General features: G+C 39.9%; 1 protein-coding gene across 2 annotated transcripts in view; it reads right to left on the minus strand.

The window, feature by feature from the left end:
* Positions 1-12,382: 12,382 nt before the first annotated feature.
* Positions 12,383-19,602, minus strand: part of LOC144683576 (zinc finger protein 76-like) — a 61,517-nt gene continuing 54,297 nt past the window's right edge. The window contains exons 12-15 of one of the 2 annotated variants that reach the window (XM_078546727.1): positions 19,185-19,336; positions 17,696-17,860; positions 16,637-16,771; positions 12,383-12,985 (exon numbers count right to left, since the gene is read on the minus strand). In XM_078546727.1, coding sequence (XP_078402853.1) covers positions 12,881-12,985; positions 16,637-16,771; positions 17,696-17,860; positions 19,185-19,336 — 557 coding nt within the window. In that variant the 3' untranslated portion in view covers positions 12,383-12,880. The remainder of the gene's footprint in view (positions 12,986-16,636; positions 16,772-17,695; positions 17,861-19,184; positions 19,337-19,602) is intronic. The other variant, XM_078546728.1, reaches the window with a different exon arrangement.

The following is a 19,602-nucleotide window of genomic DNA, read 5'->3' on the forward strand; positions in this document are numbered from 1 at the left end:
AGCCTTTCGATGCAGGCCCCAAGCAGCTCCGGCGAATGGAAGTATCCACGTAAGTTTCAAGGGCAGGTAAGTACGTATTTATTTCTTCTAATTGCTGCGGGCCATCTCTTTCCGATGCTAGTTGGAAGCTACGGCCCGAACATGTCTAACAAAGGGAAGAGAGGGACACTAGTAGAAAACTTTCCTTACAAGAGTTAGGAAATATGGGGCAATTTGTTAGAATAGCTCTCCTCTTTACTTGACTTATAATCACATTCAGTTTACCCTTTCTGTTAAACTTCACAAGTAATTATTCCATGAGCACCCCCACCTGTATAACTTAACCTTAATTTACACAACGAACACTTCCTTCAGTTGAAACAGTTTTGCTTGAACATATCATCAGGGCAACACCAGTCCTACTATTTGTTGATGTGTAACCTACTTCACATTTTCTTGAGCTTGACACTCTGAATGAAAATAGATACAAGATACAACAAATTAATTTTTCCAAACATATGGCCAATACAAAACTTCTGAGGTAGCTGCACAATAATCCGAGTTTAGTATTGAACCGAAAGTCTTTGTACCTTCACATGATGATGGAGGAAAAGAGATAAAATAAAGAGAGAAGAAAATTCAACTTCCAGCTTGAAAGTCAAAGGGCAATTGGGAGGAGTAAGTTTACGAATCAGATTTCTAGTTAATCTAGTGCAGCCCACATATTGAAATTGTATATTTATTTTGTGACCTAATATGGATTGGGAAACACTTCAATTTGTCTCTTGTGCTCTCTCTCTCTCTTGATTCTTACTTCCTCATTCTGCATTCTGCATTTTCATTTCGATTCAACCTATTTAGCTCATTTGTACTCTCCTCACATTTAGTTCTGCATTGCCTTTCCTCTTTTTGTTTGCTTCTTTCCATGTGTGCACCTTTCTCTAGACAGTCTCATTGCTGGAAGAAACACAGAATATCTTCAGATACCCAGCAAGCTCCCAGCTCAGTTAACTACAGGCTGAACCTAGCATTTCAGAGTAGCATGATCATCTTGAAATAAGCCTCTGGTAATTAGTTATATTCCATATAAATGAATGTGAAATCAAATGCTCAATCAAACCACATGCAAATCCCCAAGTTCCACTTCAAGTCATACACCATCCTGACTCAGAAATATTTCAATCTTCCTTCATTGTTGCTGGGTTGAAATCCTGGAATTTGCTACTGAACTGCACTGTGGATATACCTTCAGCAGATGGGCTGCAGTGATTTAAGAAGACGGCTTGCCAACACCTCCTCATTAAAATTAAATGCTGACCTTGCCAGTGACACCCATATACCGTGAATGAATTGAAAAGCAGATTAAAATGGGAGAACAAAATGTAGAAGGCTAAAGGCTACATTTCCTGAAAAATATCTCCACAGAAAGTGGTAATTCCACATTATTTCCCTTAAGGTGATTGTGTTCCACAGGAGTCTGCATATTCAAGATTCAAGTATTCCAAAGACAGTGAGCCACACAGCAGGATTCATATCTGAATAACAGGGTCATGAGGACTCGAAACGTCAGCTGTGCTCTTCTCCGCCAATGCTGCCAGACCTGCTGAGTTTTTCCAGGTATTTCTGTTTCTGTTTTTGTTCGGAATAACATCAATGCTGATATGTTTCACACCTTACTTTTCCTGCCACTGGACCTCTTTTCCAGAAAGATTTAACTCCTCCTGATCTGTTCTTTGTACACAGACATTCAAAAGCAGAGTTAGCTATCACTCACAGCAGCACATGTGTATATTAGGCTTTAGGAAATGTTGAATTTCTGCTTGTCAGCTTCTCTCTTAAGTCTGTGTTCTCAACTATCGCATTAATCAGCAAAGTGAATCTGCTTACACCGGAATAGTAAAAAATAATGGTCCACTAATTGTGAGCTGTGAAAATCCCATGTAGTCTTCAAAACATACAGGAATATAGGGCAGGGAAGGATTCTACTGTACTTTTCCATCTTGCACTATCCAACATCAGTGGGTAAAACAGGAGTAGTGAATATCTGGTGAGAAATTCAATTCAGTCACTTCAAACCAATTTTTGATTCAGCCAGATAGCTGATATTTGTAAAAGATCATCACCATTCTTCAGTCTCCAAACCAACTACTGAGAAGCCAACATTTGCTTGAGATTAAAGATTTATTCGCTGTTATTTATATCATACTCTGGAATAAAAAGGAGTGCAAATTATTTTACAATTATATAAAAATTTGGTTGCCCATTTACAGCTGTTGGTACTGTATCTCAGGAAATATATATCGGCCTTGAGGGGGTGTAGCATGGATCCACCAGAATGATGCTGTTAAATGGGTTAAATAATGAGGATAGATTGCATAGACATGGCTTGAGCTCCCTCGAAGATTAAGGGGTAATGTGATTGAGGTGTTTAAGATGATTAATGGAATTGATAGGGTGGATAGAGAGAAACTATTTTCTCTGGTGGAGGGGTGGGGAACAAAGGGCTATAACCTGAAAATTGAAACTAGGCTATTCAGGAGTGATAGGAACATAGGATTTCAGAGCAGGAGTATGTCACTCGGCCCCTTGAGCCTCCTCCACCATTCAATAAGAACATGGATGATCTGGTTGTGGTCCCAATTCCACTTCCCTGCCTGCCCCTCATAACCCTTGACTCCTTTATCTATCAAAAATCTGTCTAACTCTGCTTGAATAAATTCAATGACCCAGCCACCACTGCTCTCTGGGGAAGAGAATTCCAAAAACTAACGACCCTCTGAGAGAAAAAATCCTCCTCACCTCAGTCTTAAACAGGAGATCGCTTATTTAAACTGCGTTCCTTGGTTCTAATCTCCCCCGCAAATGGAAACATCCTTGGGGATCTACCTTATTGTGTCCCCTCAGGATCTTATATGTTTCAATAAGATCACCTCTCATTCTTGTAAACTCCAATGGGTATAGACCCAACCTGTTTGAACTTTCCTCATAGGATAAGTCCTTCACCCCAGGAATGAGTTGAATGAACCTTCTCTGTACTGCTTCTAATGCAATTACATCTTTTTTTCAAATAAGCAGACCTAAACTGTACACAGTATTCCAGATGTGGTCTCACCAATGCCTTGTGCAGCTTGAGTAAAATTTCCCTACTTTCATATTCCATTCCCCTTGCAATAAATGCCAACATTCCTTTTGCCTTCCCAATCACTTGCTGTACCTGCATACTAACTTTTTTTGATTCATATGCCAGGATACCCAGTTCTCTCTGTATCACCGAGTTCTGCAATCCCTTGCCATTTAAATAATTTGCTGCTTTTCTATTCTCCCTGCCAAAGTGGACAAGTTCACATTTTCCCACATTATACTCCATCTGTCAAATTTTTGCCCATTCATTTAACCTATCTATATCCCTTTGCAGACTCTTTACTCCTCTTGACAGCTTACTTTCCTACCTATCTTGGTATCATCGGCAAATTTAGCTACCATACATTCCATCTCCTCATTCAAATCATTGATGTAGATTGTAAATAGTTGTAGCCCCAGTACTGATCCCTGTGGCACTCCACTAGTTACAACTTGCGAGCTGAAAAAGACCCATTGATCCCTACTCGCTGCTTTCTGTTAGCTAACCAATCCTTTATCCTTGCTAATATGTTACCCACTACACCATGTTCTCTTATCTTCTATAGTAATCTTTGATGTGGCACTTTGTCAAATGCCTTTTGGAAATCCAAGTACACCACATCCCCTTTATCCACTTTGTTTGTTACTTCCTCAAAAAGCTCTAATAAATTAGTTAAACACTATTTCCCTTGCACAAAGCCATGTTGCCTCTGCCTGATCAAACTATAATTTTCTAAGTATCCTTAATAATGGATTCCATCAATTTTCCTATGGCAGATGTTAAGCTAACGGGCCTGTAGTTTTCTGCTTTCTGTCTCCCTCCTTTCTTGAACGAAGGTGTTACATTAGTTATTTTCCAATCCGCTGGGACCCTTCCAGAATCTAAGGAAGTTTGGAAGATTGTAACCAATGCTTCTGCTCTCTCTGTAGCCACTTCTTCTAAGACCCTAGAATGTAGGCCATCTGGTCCTGGTGACTTATTTGCCTTTCAGTCTAATAGCTTTCCCAGCATCTTGTCTCTACTGATGGTGATTGTTTTAAGTTCCTCCCTCCCATTCACCTTTGATTTTCAAGTATCTTTGGAAAGTTTTCTAAGTCTTCTACAGTGAAGATAGACACAAAATACCTGTTCAACATCTCCACCATTTCCTTGTTTGTCATTATCAATTCCCCAGACTCACACTCTGAAGGACCAACACTAGCTTTAATTGCTCTTCCTATTTAAATATTTGTAGGAACTCTTACTATCTGTTTTTATATTACTAGCTAGCGTTCCCTCATACTCAACTGTCTCCCACTTTATATTTTTTTAGTCATCCTTTGCTGGTTCTTAAAATCTGACCAATCTTCTAACCACCATTAATATTTGCAGATTTGTACAGTTTTCCTTTCAATTTGACATAATCCTTAACTTATTTATACAGCCATGGATGATGCATCCTTCTCAAAAAGTCTTTCTTTCTTACTGTAGTAAATCTTTGCTGAGAGTTATTAAATACCTCCTTAGAACTCTGCCACTGCATCTCGACTGTTCTATCTTTTAATCTAGCTTCCCAGTTCACTTTAGCTAGCTGTGCCTTTATACCCTTATAATTACCTTTCTTCAGTTTTAAAACAGTAGTCTTAGACCCACACTTCACCCCTTCAAACTGAACATAAAATCCTATCATGTTATGATTGATGTCACCTAAAGACTCCCTTACCATGAAGTTATTGATTAATCCAGTCTTATTGTTCATTACCAGGTTCATTACAGCCTGCTCTCTGGTTGGTTCTAGAATATACTGCTCTAAGAAATTGTCCTGTATACACTTTATGAACTCTTTCTCTATGCTACCTTTGTCAATCTGATTCATCCAATCTACATGTAGATTAAAGTCACCCATGATTATTGCGATCCCTTTCTTACACACATCATTTATTTCTTCCAGTATTCTCTGTCTTACGGTGCAACCACTGTTAGGGGACCTATAAACTATTCCCACAGGTATCTTTTTACCTTTCCTATTTCTTATCTCTACCCAAACTGATTCTACATCTTGCTCATTTGAGCTAAGGTCATCTCTCACGACTGTACTAATGACATCCTTAATTAACAGAGCGACCCCAACACCTTTTCCTAGCTTCCTATCTTTTCAAAATGTCAAATACCCTTCAATATTCAGGTCACAGCTTTGGTCACCCTGCAAACATGATTGCTGTCAGGTCATACATAGTTATTTCTCTCTGTGCTAACAATGCATCCATTTTGTTACAAATGCTGCACGCTTTCAAATATTGAGCCTTTAATTCTGTCTTTTTACCATTTTTATAATCTGGTCTATTTGCTGTTGCACTGTTAGGTTTGTACTTTCTGTCCATTCCTACCACACTCTGGTTATCTTTACCCAAATCGCTATGCTGCTTGAGCACCTCATTGTTACCCTATGATTTATTACATCTCTTCTCACATAATCCGTTGCTCCCACTATTTAGTTTAAAGCCCTCTCTACTGCCCTAGTTATACAACTCACCAGAACACTGGTCCCAGCATGGTTCAGGTGAAGCTTTTCCCAACGCTACAGCTCTTACTTTCCTCAGTACTGATGCCAATGCCCACAAATCGAAACCCACTTCTCCCATACCAATCTTTGAGCCTAGCATTTAACTCTGTAATTTGATTTACCCTATGCCAATTTACTTGTGGCTTAGGTAATAACCCAGAGGTTATTACCTTTGAGTTGTTACTTTTTAATCTTCCCCCTAGCTGCTCATACTCTCTAAGCAGAATCTCTTTCCTAGTCCTATCTATGTCATTCATACCAACATGGACCACTACAACTAGATCCTCTCCTTCCCACTGCAAGTTCTTCTCCACCCTGAGCAGATGTTCTGAACCCTGGCACCAGGGAGCAATACAGCTGTCTGGACTCTCACTCTTGCCCGCATAGAACTATGTCAATCCCCCTGATGATACTGTTCCCTACTACCACTACATTCCCATTAAATCCCCCCACTCAAAGGGCTTCCTGTACCATGGTCAGTCCACTCATCTACCCTGCAGCCCTCACTTTTGTCCCCACAAACTGCAAGAACCTCAAACCTATTGGACAATTGCAAGGGCTGAGGCTCCTCCACTTGTATCTTCTTGATCCCCTTACCTGCCTCATTGTAGTCACACCCTCCTGTCCCTGACCACTGATGAAGTCTGAAGACCCTAACCCAAGGGGTGTGACCACATTCTGGAATAAAGTGTCCAGGTAGCTTTCCCCCTCCCTGATGCATCACAGTGTCTGCAGCTCGGCCTCCAACTCGATGACTCTGAGCCAAAGCTCCTCAAGCAGCTAACACTTATTACAGATGTGTTTGCCTTGGATGACGCTGGTGTCCAGGAGCTCTCACATTCTGCAGTCGTAACACATCACCTGCCCTGCCATCTTTATTATGTGTTAATTAATTTATTAATTTTTAAATTAATTTATAATTAATAAAACCTAACACTCCCGATGAGCTTTACTATTGCTAGTAAACATTACTACTACTACTGAAGCCTTACAATTACTAGTAAATTACATGAGTTTTGAAAGGTAATTGAACAAAATACTCACCACACACTGTGACTAGCTGAACTCAGTGATGAGCTGCTGTCTTTGTGCTGGTCAAGAAACACATTTTCAAAGAAAGGCAATGGAAATCTGGGTGTCTCTCCCCTAAAAAGCTGTTGAGATCATCAACTGAAAATTTCAAAACTGTGCTCGATAGTTTTTGTCAGTTAAGGGCATTAAGAGTCATGGGCCCAAGATGGGGAGAGTTGCGATATGGATCAGCCATGATCTCATTGAATAGTGGAACAGGCTCAAAGGACTGAATAGCCTACTCCTGCCCTTATGTTCCTTACCGTATTTATTTTAAAAATCTTATCCTTGTTCAAAACCCTCCATGGCCCCACCCCTCCCTCTTTCTATAACCTCTAGTCCTACAGTCTCCCCTGAGAACTCTGCATTCTTCTAATTCTGGTTCCTTGCACATTTCCCCCTTCAATGCACCATTAGCAACCATGTCTTCGGCTGCCCAGACCCTAAGCTCTGGAATCCCTTCTCTAAAACTCTCTGCCTCTCTACTATTCTGTTCTCCTTTCAGGTACTACTTAAAATTTACCTGTGACCAGCTTGTCCTCATATCTCCTTCTTTCTTCTTTTCTCTTCCTGCACCTAGTGGCACATGAGGCAGACAAAGAACATGTTTACATCTGTTCCCATGGCTAGTTTTCCAGGAACAGGTCACTAGCCTGTCACCAGAGGCTATATCTTGTGCAGCATCAATCTGCATCAAGTTTGCCTGACCTGGAGACACTCCCGCTCTTACCACTTATCAGCCCAAGCCTGAATGTTGACCAGGTCTTGCTGCACATGGGCATGGATTGTTACAGTATCTGAGGAGTCGTGAATGGTGCTGAACATTGTGCAATCATCAGCGAACATCCCCACTTCTGACCTTATGAAGGAAGGAAGGTCATTGATGAAGCAGCTGAAGATGGTTGGGCCGAGGACACTACCCTGAGGAACTCCTGCAGTGATTTCCTGGGACTGAGGTGATTAACCTCCAAAAACCACAACCATCTTGTTTGTGTATGACTCCAACCAGTGGAAATTTCCCCCCTGATGCCCATTGACTCCAGTTTTACTAGGGTTCCTTGATGTCACACTCGATCAAATGCTGCCTTGGTGTCAAGGGCAGTCACTCACCTTAAGGCTGATTTCAGGTATTCTGATGTGGATGTGGGAATGCCACTACTTTTGCACCACCTTGTGGACTATTGTTAGAACTGCATATCTAAGATGTTTTCCCTCTGCTCTTTTAACAACATTTCGATCGTTCCATTAATGTAGTGAAACTTTCCACAACTTCCGCCACCTAGAAGGACAAGGCCGGCAGGTGCACGGGATCACCATCATCCCCAGGCTTCCCTCCAACTTGGGGTTGCGAAATCCAGAACTTAGGGTACACGGTCTTTCAGGATTGAAATTAGAAAAAAAACAAAAATACCTGGAAAAACTCAGCAGGTCTGACAGCATCTGCGGAGAGGGATACAGTTAACGTTTCAAGTCCGTATGACCCTTCATCAGAACGAAGGCATATAGAAATGAGATTAAATATAAGCTGGTAGAAGTGTGTGGGACAGGAGAGCTGGATAGAGGGCCAGTGATAGGTGGAGGCCAAGAAGAGACTGCCAAAAATGTCATAGACAAAAGGACAAAGGGGTGTTGATGGTGATGGTATCATCTAAAGGATGTGCTAATGGGGACATTAAGGGAAGCAAGCTAGTGGCAGATGGCCCTAGTGCAGGTGGGGTGGGGGAAGGGATCAAAATGGGCTAAAAGGTGGAGATGAAATAATGATCAAAATAAATTTAAAAATAGGAGGGAAAAGAAAAAAATATAGTGTAAAAAAATTATAAATTATTGGAAAAAACGGGATTGGAAAGGGGGTGGGGATAGAGGAGAGAGTTCATGATCTGAAATTGTTGAACTCAATATTAAGTCCAGAAGGCTGTAAAGTGCCTAGGCGGAAGATGAGGTGCTGTTCCTCCGGTTTGCGTTGAGCTTCACTGGAACATTGCAGCAGGCCAAGGACGGACATGTGGGCATGAGAGCAGGGTGGTGTGTTGAAATGGCAAGTGACAGGGAGGTCTGGGTCATGCTTGCGGACAGACCGAAGGCTAAATGGCCTATTCCTGTTCCTATTTTACTAAAGCCTTGTGAAACTACACTGTATCCACTCCAAGGCCAATATCCTCTTCCCAAGGTATTGTGCATAAATCTGGCTTGTGTTACCTTTAGTTCCTAATCTCGTTATTGAAAAAAATTCCAATTTGTCTTCCTTGGATCTAGAAAATGACCTCTACTTCCCCTCTTGGAACTCTGCCATAGTTATACCCTGTCATTTAATCTATCCTCTCCCACTGCTCCGATCTGAACAATTTACGATGCCTCTTAATTTCATCTCATTTGCAAACTTAAATATTCAACTTCTATTCCTTCATTCATCATTGCTATATATGGTGAAATCCTAAGGCAGCAGTACATAGGCAGGGGAACAGCACACATTCCACCAGAGCGCACTCCCTTTATCCCTACACTTATCTCCTACCTCCCAAACAATTATTAAACCATGTTAGCCCCAATTCCATATCCTTTTGTTTTTGCTAATAAGCTCCTGTATGAAACATTATCAGATGCCTCTGGAACACCACATAGACAACACACCTACACACACTTCCCTGCCCACCATGTTTGTGGCCATCATAGAAATTAGCTTAGTCAGACGTGACTTACCCATTACAAATCCATGCTCTCTTGATCATCTCATACTTATTCAAATACTAAAGTCACTCTGTCACTGATAATTAGATTCTGGGTTTGCCACATTTATTGACCATTCCTATCTACTCTGAGGCCTTTTGAAGAGGCAGCGATCAGGCTTCTACTTTGTAGCAATTGTTTGTACAATCAAATGACTTGCTAGGCCACATCAAAAGGCATTAAAAGTCAACAATGTGGTGTAGGACTGAAGTCTCCTGTGGACAAGGTAGATAGCCAGTTCCCTTCCCTGTATTAGTGAACCAGAGCTTTTTGAACAATCCAAGAACTTCAATGTTCCAGGTGCTAGTCCACAGCTGGTCAGGTATGTTGAATTCAATTTCACAATTTGCTATGGTAGGATTTAAACTCACGGCTTCTGTTGCTACCACAGTATCATGAAAATATAATAATTCTCAATATTATTGCGGTTTATTGAAAAATGTTTTAATAGTGGGATTTATAGGAATTGAAGACAGCTGGTCTGGAGGCTTTGAGTCATCAAATAGTAGCTAGGTTTGAACTGCTAAATATCTAAACATGGCTCAAGTTTTAGAATGAGGTGTGAGGAAAATTTGAATTAAAGATAAATTAGGTTAGTTTGAATTTCAAAGAGATGGTAGGATGTTACACTTAGCCAAAAGCTAAACCAAATAGTATATTTATTTTTCCCAAAGGTTACTGATAAAATTAGTACTATGAAAGATTTATATCATGAGGAAAGTAAAGTTGCAAAAACATATGGGAACAATGGAATTTGCATTATAAAGGGAGAATCATGTATAAAGGAGATGAGGCTGTGTGTCAAGAGAGAAGGCATTCTAAGATCTAACACAAGTGTGAAAAGCTTCCAGCCTCTGTGCATCAAGTTGCTGTCTACAGGAACCAAAGCTGAGAAAACTCATTTTGAATGCAAATGTCCAGGGTATTTGTGGCTTTGCCTGGGTCTGTTTAAATCTTTGTTTTTACTGTTGCCTTAGCAGAGGTGTAACTGGGAGCCAGATTAATTAGGGGTTTTAGGAGTTATTATAGTAGCAATTTATAGATGTATATCTGTGCTTGAAACCTTTTCTTTTGTTAATAAATGTTTAATTTAGTTTTGTAAAAAGTCTAAGTCTTGGTGGACTTATTACTACTGAATTCAAGGCGCGCATCTCGAAATAAAATACAAATTACAAAATCGTTGTGACTGTGAGATCAAGTTTCCCTCATGGATTTGATCTGCCTGGCACACATCATCTGGCACGTCATAACAGTAGCCACCACATTTTTGTACCTGTAATTGTTCTTGCTCATGTAGTGTGCACTGCAGAAAGCTTTATATGCAAAAGCAGAATTCAGAATAAAAATAACAATCTTCTGCCAAAACAAGTGAGCTCTACAACTGATGCAATGATCCAACGCTGTAAGCTCAGAAATCAAATTTTATCTTTGCAGTTAATTGATTTACATTTTCGTTCACAGCTGAATACACTTAAAAAGAGCCCTCAACACATCTCAGAAGGCAGAGGATGAAAGTGAGGAGGAAGATACCACTGGCACTCAGAAAGGCCAGCCAAAATTCACGTAGCCCAACACAGGCAATGATAAACAAAACCTGGGACCGAGCGACAACTCACTGCTTCACAAAAGATAAAAACAGCTGTTGCTTGCAGCTGGAAAACGCGAGGACTCTAATTCGCCACAGTAGTCTGCTCAGTCTCTCCCCATCCTCTACCTCAAGACACTAGGTGACGATGTTCTGCACAAGCATAAGGCATCAAAATGGTTCAAATTCAGCAGTTCTCCTTTTTGATGCTACATTCCGGCATCAATGTGCAAAGAAAGGGTTTCTCTTTGCCAGTTTCAAAACTGCATAGATCTACAAGCAACAATTCTCCCCCCTGCAGTCCAAAGCTGTTACCAGTTAGAATTCAATGAGGTTGTGTGATAGCCAAGGTGACGGGAAGCTGGCTAGTTTATAATGACATTGTGGTTTTTATCCAACTGACTTCGTGGAGAATTCTCAGTGATTCCTCCTCCTCAATATATATCAAACAAAACAGTTAACAAGTACAACAATGATTAGTAGTAGCTATATTTATTTAATCTTTATTCATGGCTGTTGAAACAAATCAATAACACAATTTTTTGAAGGCTTGTTTAGAAATTTTTTCCTTGATGCTGAATAATTAGTCGTGATTTCAAATTAAATCAAAACTTAAAAAAAATCTGAGACAGCCCTGCGTCCTGCACTTCTATTTTTCCAGATTGTTCCAATGCACATGCAATGCCATTTTTTCTAGAAATTATTTCCTCGCTGAATACATGTAAATGGTCACTTGTTTTACGCCAGAATATTTCATAGAGGCATTTGGATTGCTTGGAATATCTATTTGTGCTGTACTGGTTATTGCCCTTTTGGCTTGAGCACACTTGTTGCCGTTTTCGTCCATAGTTTAATAAAAACACTTCTTTTTAATATGGTCTATGTTAACGAGGTCCTGTAGTTCTATCTATAAATAAACTACAGGTTTGAATAGATATAAATGGATTTGGGGCTGAGTACTGGTCTACCAAAATGTGAGATTAACATCCACGCACATTTTAAGTACGTAAAACAGTTATGGGGGAATGGAGACTTATCTCGGCCAGATCTACTGTTGGTGGTTTAATTGCTATTTCCATGATACTGTGGTATCCAGTATGGCTGCAGTAAATTCAGTACAAAGATTGCAAACTTTTAATAACTGCCAGAGTTAGAAGTATGAATATTAACATTACTGCAAGCATGAGAAACTGGCCTTGATTTTTAATAAATATATGACAATGTAGTAATGGATACTTGATCAGAACCAACATTAACTATCCCACAGTCCCTCTCCCAATAACCAAATCACCAGATGCTCCATAATACATTGTTAAATGGAAAATCAGAAATCATCACAAAGGCCAATAACTAAGCACAGTTTTCAAAATTTATTTTCATATATACATATACAGGTTCATATAGCATCAAGTACTGGACCTCAAAATGCAGCATACACATTCTGAAAACTTGTCACTGATTGCCATTAAAATGACCAGCCTGATGCTCCTTCCAACTCTGCACAGAAGCCAACCCTACACCAGTTTCAGTAAACATTTCATCTTTAATAAAAAGCAAAACTATGGAAATTTTCAATAAAACTATATCTTATACTGTACAAGTAAATCCATAAGTCTATCAATCAGTACAGCAGCTCTAAAACTCCTTTTCATCATAAAACCCTTGCCATATTGTGTAAAATCACCTGAGTTGAGATCAACATACACACAGTAAATTATTAGTCCTGAGAATCAACTCATTTTAAATGTCTGTGAGTAGTCTATGTTTGGTTCCCAGGATTTCATTGGATAGGACTAGGTAGCAAACCGCAGCTCATTCACTCCTGAATGTGGCACTTGTTTCCTGGCCTCCATTTTCATGGGTCATTATCTGTCATAACTGCATCCTGTGTCAACCCTTCATGCTGAATCGCTGCTGTTGCCATGCCAATAGCTTCCTCCAATGTCTGCTGTTCTTCCAGCTAAAGAGACAAACATCGACAGGGATTACAAAATCAGCAGCTGTGGTGAGGCATTGGGATTTTTGGTAATTTTAACATTACACTGCTAGTTAATCTTTCTAAACGGTGTCAGTTCTTTATTAAGAGAAGCTTGGCAATCTGTCCTGGTCAAATGTTCTTCTCCCAGTCAGCTGGCCACTGATCTCATTTAATGTTTGGGAGACCCTATTGTGCACAAACGACAATGACTGCACTTAAAACAAGATTCATGAGGTTTGAAGCACTTTGTGACATCCTGCAAGCAATACACAAGTGTTAAGTTCTTCATAAAGGTTGACACAAACTGAATGATAAGGTCCAAGTCACAAATCTCACAAAATAGTCGCTTGGTAGTACAGAACTTGAGTATTGCTGAAAGGGACATGCTGTTGAAGCTTTTCACCTTGCAACTGAAATTTATATACCACATTGCTCATTTGTCTGATAGGCAGAATGTCTTTTTGGCTTGACTGCAGCATCCTGTTAGTGGAGGATACCACTCCTGTTGCTACTATATAGTAACAGCGTTAAACAGCTGGCTTCATCGGTTTCTCATATTCTTGAGACACTTTACCCTTTCAGGGTGATCTGAGGTAGACTGGGCACATCTCAGGGCCAAAGGCGGCAGCACAAGTTGTATTCTCCACAAACAGGATGTTTGCCTATCCGTCCTGATGAGTGTAAGGTGAAAAACTTCAACAACATGTCTCTTTTCTTCAGCAAAATCTCACATCTCTTTTCCTGCAGTGCCTTTTAGGTCTCAAACCCACTGTTATCTTATATACTTCCACGATTATGGTATGGTATCTTCCTTGACTTTAAAATTAATTTATTCAACAGATTGAAAATAATGACCTCGTACCAGATTACTGTTATTACTGAAACTTGGATTCAATGCCATGCAATAGCTTTGGCAGGTGTAAAAGGTTGGGTTTAGCTTTCTAAAAAAAATTCACCTGCTCTGATCAATAAACCAAAATCATTATTCTCTTTTAAAAGTCTGTTAATGAAATCCCTCCTTTTCGATTTGGGTCATGCAGGAACCTTGCCCCATGGTGGAAGACACAAATCTTCTCTGAAAAGGGTCCATAAGACGTAGGAGCAGAAGTAGGCCATTCGGCCCATCGAGTCTGCTGCCATTCAATGAGATCAAGGCTGATCTAATAATCCTCAACTCCACTTTCCTGCCTTGTCCCCATAACCCTTGATTACCTTACTGCTCAAAAATCTATCTCAGTCTTGAATATACTTAACGACAGCCTCTACAGCCCTCTGCGGTAAAGAATTCCACTGATTCACTACCCTCAGAGAAGAATTCCTTCCTCGTCTCTGTTTCAAATGGGCGCCCCCTTACTCTGAGATTATGCCCTTTGGTCCTAGACTGTCCCACAAGGGCAAACAACCTCTCAGCATCTACCCTATCAAGCCCCTAAGAATCTTATATGTTTCAATAAGGTCACCTCTCTCATTCTTCTAAACTCCAATGAGTACAGGCCCAGCCTACTCAACCTCTCCTCATAAGAAAATCCCTCCATACCCGGGATCAACCTGGTGAACTTTCTCTGGACTGCATCCAATGCCAGTATATCTTTCCTTAGATAAGGGGACCAAAACTGTTCAGTTATGCAAGGCAATATTACTAGGAATGAAAAGTGGAACGCTGTGTCAAAATAGTATCACTAAAAAAGGACTGTATACATCTCAGAGCTAAAGATAACGCTAATAGTCAACATTATTTTAGAGGGAAAGTATGCCCTGCACCAGCTTGTGATAATTATTGCTTTCGTTAATATGGAATCAACCAGGGGCATTGTGAATTTGCTTGTGCACACAGCAATCAGTAAAGTCTGTGTAGGTATAGGTAATCAGAAGGTAGTTCACCAGGGACAGCTAAGAATCTCTCTAATTTCATCTTTAATTAGCAATGAATTACAACTGAGACAGCTCAAAAAGGTAATGGAGATTTCTCCAATTAATAGTCACCACATATAATTAGGACAGCTTTCATGGGATTAAGGAACATATTGGTCCCATCGAGTGGTTCTTTCAAATAAATTGAGAGACAGATATCAAGGGGGATTGCATTAAACCTCTATTTACCCTAAACAAAAACAGAATTACCTGGAAAAACTCAGCAGGTCCGGCACCATCGGCGGAGAAGAGTCGACGTTTCGAGTCCACATGACCCTTCAGCAGAACTGAGTAAAGTTAGGAGGGGTGACCCCTCTCCTAACTTTACTCAGTTCTGCTGAAGGGTTGTGGGCACTCGAAATGTCGACTCTTTTCTTCTCCGCCGATGCTGCCGGACCTGCTGAGTTTTTCCAGGTAATTCTGTTTTTGTTTTGGATTTCCAGCATCCACAGTAGTTTTTTGTTTTTATCTCTATTTACCCTAGTTGGAATGAATACTTTGGTTGTTGATAAGCAAGCTACTGCTCAAATATTTCCATTTTCATTGTTTTAATATAATAATGTAACTTCCTTTGGAGTCCTTTTTGCATCCACTTTGGTGCAAAAAATGCCAAGTTTAACTCCAGAGTTAAGTAATGACCTGGCTTTGCACAGCTTCATGCTCCTTTGGCTTGGAGTATGCCTCCAGTACAATGACAACCAGCGGGTTTAGGAAAGGCCTACAGAGCACTTCACAAACAAATCTAATTTAATTTAAATGTGCTGAGTATGTTGATGCTCTCACATAGTCAGCATAATTAATGGGAGCAGAGCTTTCTGCATGATAGAGTCAAGTTTGCAACAGGTAGCACTGTACCAGTAGATATTGCAGCAACTAGTCCAAGATCAGGTGCCAAAATATATTGCAGCCTAAAAGCATCTTGGCGGAAAGCATCTGCTCAATTTAAGCAGTGACTACTAGTTAGGTCTCAATTTTAGTGACATTACTATTTTATCAGTGCATTTCTGCTAACGTTAGTTCTCCCTCTTCTCCCACTCGCTGAATCATTGCCACAGGAAACTAATGGTGTAAAGCTATTAATGAGATGATCCCCAAAAATCTGACTTATTGCCACTAACATCATGAATAGAATCAGACTCCCAAACCTTAATCTTAGTCAACGCTAAGTACACTAACAAATATAATAAATGAGAATAGTTTTTTCTTAAAATTTTCTGTTGTGCAGCAGCAGCAAAAAGAGTAAGCATTTATCAACTGTCATCCAACAGCTCATGGTAAAGTGATCAAATTCTCATGTTAATATTACCATAAATTATGCTCCATGTAGTAGTTTGATTTATTCTGTTAATCAAATTATATTAACTCAGCAGAAGACGATGACCCCAGTCCTGCTGTAACCAAGAAGAGGTCCTTTGTGAAATGTTAAATTGAGGTTTAATTGTTTTGTGGTTCAAATTTCCTCGGGGTTCAAGGAAGGATCCTTTCTTCAAGGTGTGAAAACTAGATTAAGCGGAGAATGAATCTGCTGACTCAAATATACCTTTTATTCATCTCCATGAGGAGATGCTCTGGCAGTGCTAATCGTACATTGCCTCCAAAGAGTGGATTAATTGGATGAAATTGTCTTCAATTTCAGCACTTATTGTGTCTTCGCCTTTTTTTTTTACATGGTATTGTAGCCTTAGGTATAGGAACATATTCAGCTTGAAACATCATACCCACCTGTACTGCTATCTGTGTGCCGTTAGCAGTTGCTACTAATGCAACTTGCTGATGGTGTTGTACCACTTCAGCTGCATGTAGAGCTGCTAAAGCAGAGTCCCCAGTTACCATCCCGTCTGATGTCACTATAGCAACCTGGCAAAATAAGGTTCACAAATGAAGTTAAATAAAGCCTGTCCAACGTATAAAGTTCAGAAATCTATTTGTTTCCTTACATTTTGTGGAAATTGCTTGTACAAGTTGTGAATATAAACTCTAAAATTCTATTACAAATATGCTGCTCACATGTACAAAAAGATAATATTTGATTGATTGAGGGGTTCCAGGCTGTGAGCATCTCCATAAAGACTGTCAGTGCTACCAACAGGTGTATTTGAGTAGTGCAAGAGAGGCACCACTTCAAAATCTTCGAAGTTGACACAATTAAGACCCACCTGCTAAAGGCAGAGCTAAGTGTGTACATCAGAATGACTGACTTCTGTTCTTATGTTCGTCGCAAAATAAAGCTCCTACTGCATTGCCTTAACATTGTGGTCCTTCCATTTTGTATTCAATTCCAGGCACCCCGTAATCTCTGGGTAAAACTGCCAATTTACCACTGAACTGGGGTCACTTTTGTGCTGTGAACCAAAGAGTGAGTTGAAGTATCCTGGACTTACAGGTAAGATCCTTACAACTGGCAGAGAGTGTGGTCTTTCATCTCAACAGCCTGAGGTCGTTTCAAACCCAATTTGCTGAGATGAATGGGCAGCCAATCCACCAATTCCTTAATTCTTTGGAATTTTTACATACTGAACGTCAAATAAGTAATCACGCTTTTTTGTAAATGTTAAGCAATTGTTAATTTTGATACTGGAATGTTAAGCTCTTACTAAGATTCATGTTAGTGACTTTTATTCTTTTCATACTGCTTTCCATAAACATTTGCAAAGCTTAGTGTTGTTTTCCTTTAAAGATAAAACTGATCAGCAGGATCAATTAATTGCAATACATATTTTCAGCATTTTTGATTATGTGCATTCTCAATTAATGATAATAATGATGCAAGTCATGACATACCTGCTGTGCTTCTGTACCATCTGCTGTCACCATGGTAACTGTATGAGCACCTGGCGATCCTGTGAGGTCACCTTCATGTGTGGGTACAGCAATTGTAGTACCATCCTGAGTTACCATGGTGATAGCTGTTCCCAGAGCCTGCAAGTCTTCATGCGATAGACTAACCTGTAATTAACAATGTTATTCTTTTAGAAAAATTTAGAAATTATTACCATTAAATAATAAACATTTCAAACTCACAAAAATGCTTCTATGCTGCATCTACCAAGTATTTTAAATGATTAATCAGTGGGTATTCTGTTATCAGGTTGTGTGAAAAAAGAGCTTAACTTCAGTGGCACAATACAAGAGTCCATTTCTCACCTCACCAAAATAAGCATTTTAAAATCCATTCACGCAGCGTTTCAATAATGACATTATAACCCTAATTCAATATGCATGGTTTTACTATTAATAGTACTGAGCATCTTTAGGGAAAAAAGACGTGAAAGATTTGCATTTGTATAACGCCTTTCACAACCATCAGATGTCTCAAAGTATTTTACAGCCAATGAAGTATTTTTTGCAGTATTGTAATGTAGGAAACGCAGCAGCCAATTTGCAAATAGCAAGCTCCCATAACAGCAATGTGATAATTATCAGGAAATCTATTTTTGCGATTATGATTGAGGGTGAATATAGGATATTGGGGAGAACTTTCCCTGCTCTTCTTCAAAATAGTGCAACAGGAACTTTTAAGTTAATCTGAGGGGGCAGATGGGGCCTCAGTCTATCTCACCCTAAGGATGGCACCTCTGACACTGCAGCACTCCATCTGTACTGTACTGGAGTGTCAACTTGACTTTGTGTTCATGCCCTGGAGTAGCACTTGAACCCACAACCTTCTCACCCAGAGGTGAGAGTGCTACCAACTGAGTCACAACTCCAAAATTTTTGAAAGAATAAACAACCTTATTTTTCTCCTTAGATGTCTTAATGGGTTAAGTGTGTTACTGAGCTACACAGAGCAGGTCCCAGGGTCTGTGCTGAGTTGATGCTATCAGTTGGAGATATTGCTGGGGATACAATTGGTCTCAATCAGCTGGATTAAGGGACAATACGTTAGCCAGATTTTCTGCTCTTGATTGTTATTAAAAGATACATGCTGGAAAATGCAAGTATGATGGTATCATAGAGCACTCAGATTTGGCTGTATTGCATTCTACGATCAAATAGCCTGTCAATGCTAACCTGCTAACCACTAGAGCTCACAGATGATGGATGGCTACTTGAGCAAGATATCAGAGGACAGGCAGCACCACTGGAAACATTGCCGCCACCCCACAAAATGGGCAAAACTTTAAGGAAAGCTGGGGGAGAAAGTTTGTAAAAATCTTTAAAAGACTGTTTATGTTCGTGTACTCATTTTTCATCCCGAATTTAATCACACTGAATTGATATTAAGAAAATAAATCACCATATAGTCGAACCACCCAGGTTTTATTCATACCTGCTGAGTACCATCCTGTGATATAAGGGCTACCTGTGATCCCAGCCCATCTTGGGTTACCATGGTAACCTGAGTAGGAATTCCACCATCACCGTCAACCCCAGAGAGGTACGTGATGCGCGGCCTTTTCAATGCAGGTTCAATAACCGTCGCTAAGAATGAAATATATGGGATTAAAGAGACGGAGTTAAACACAAATTGGAAAGTAAAAGCGCATGTTAAGCACATACATTCATAAAATGGAAAGCTGCAGTTAGAATTGGTAACTATAAGATGGCAATTTTGATTTTTCACTCCGGATTCAACCATAGAATCCCAGTGCACTGTTTCCACTCTCAACAATTTGATAGAGTTTCCTAAATAGGTGCCTATGTTAACTTCCATCTATATGACATCCATCTGGGTGGCGGGGCGGGTG

The sequence above is a fragment of the Cetorhinus maximus genome, chromosome 8 (assembly GCF_964194155.1).
Source record: "Cetorhinus maximus chromosome 8, sCetMax3.hap1.1, whole genome shotgun sequence".
In the NCBI taxonomy this organism is placed as follows: Eukaryota; Metazoa; Chordata; class Chondrichthyes; order Lamniformes; family Cetorhinidae; genus Cetorhinus; species Cetorhinus maximus.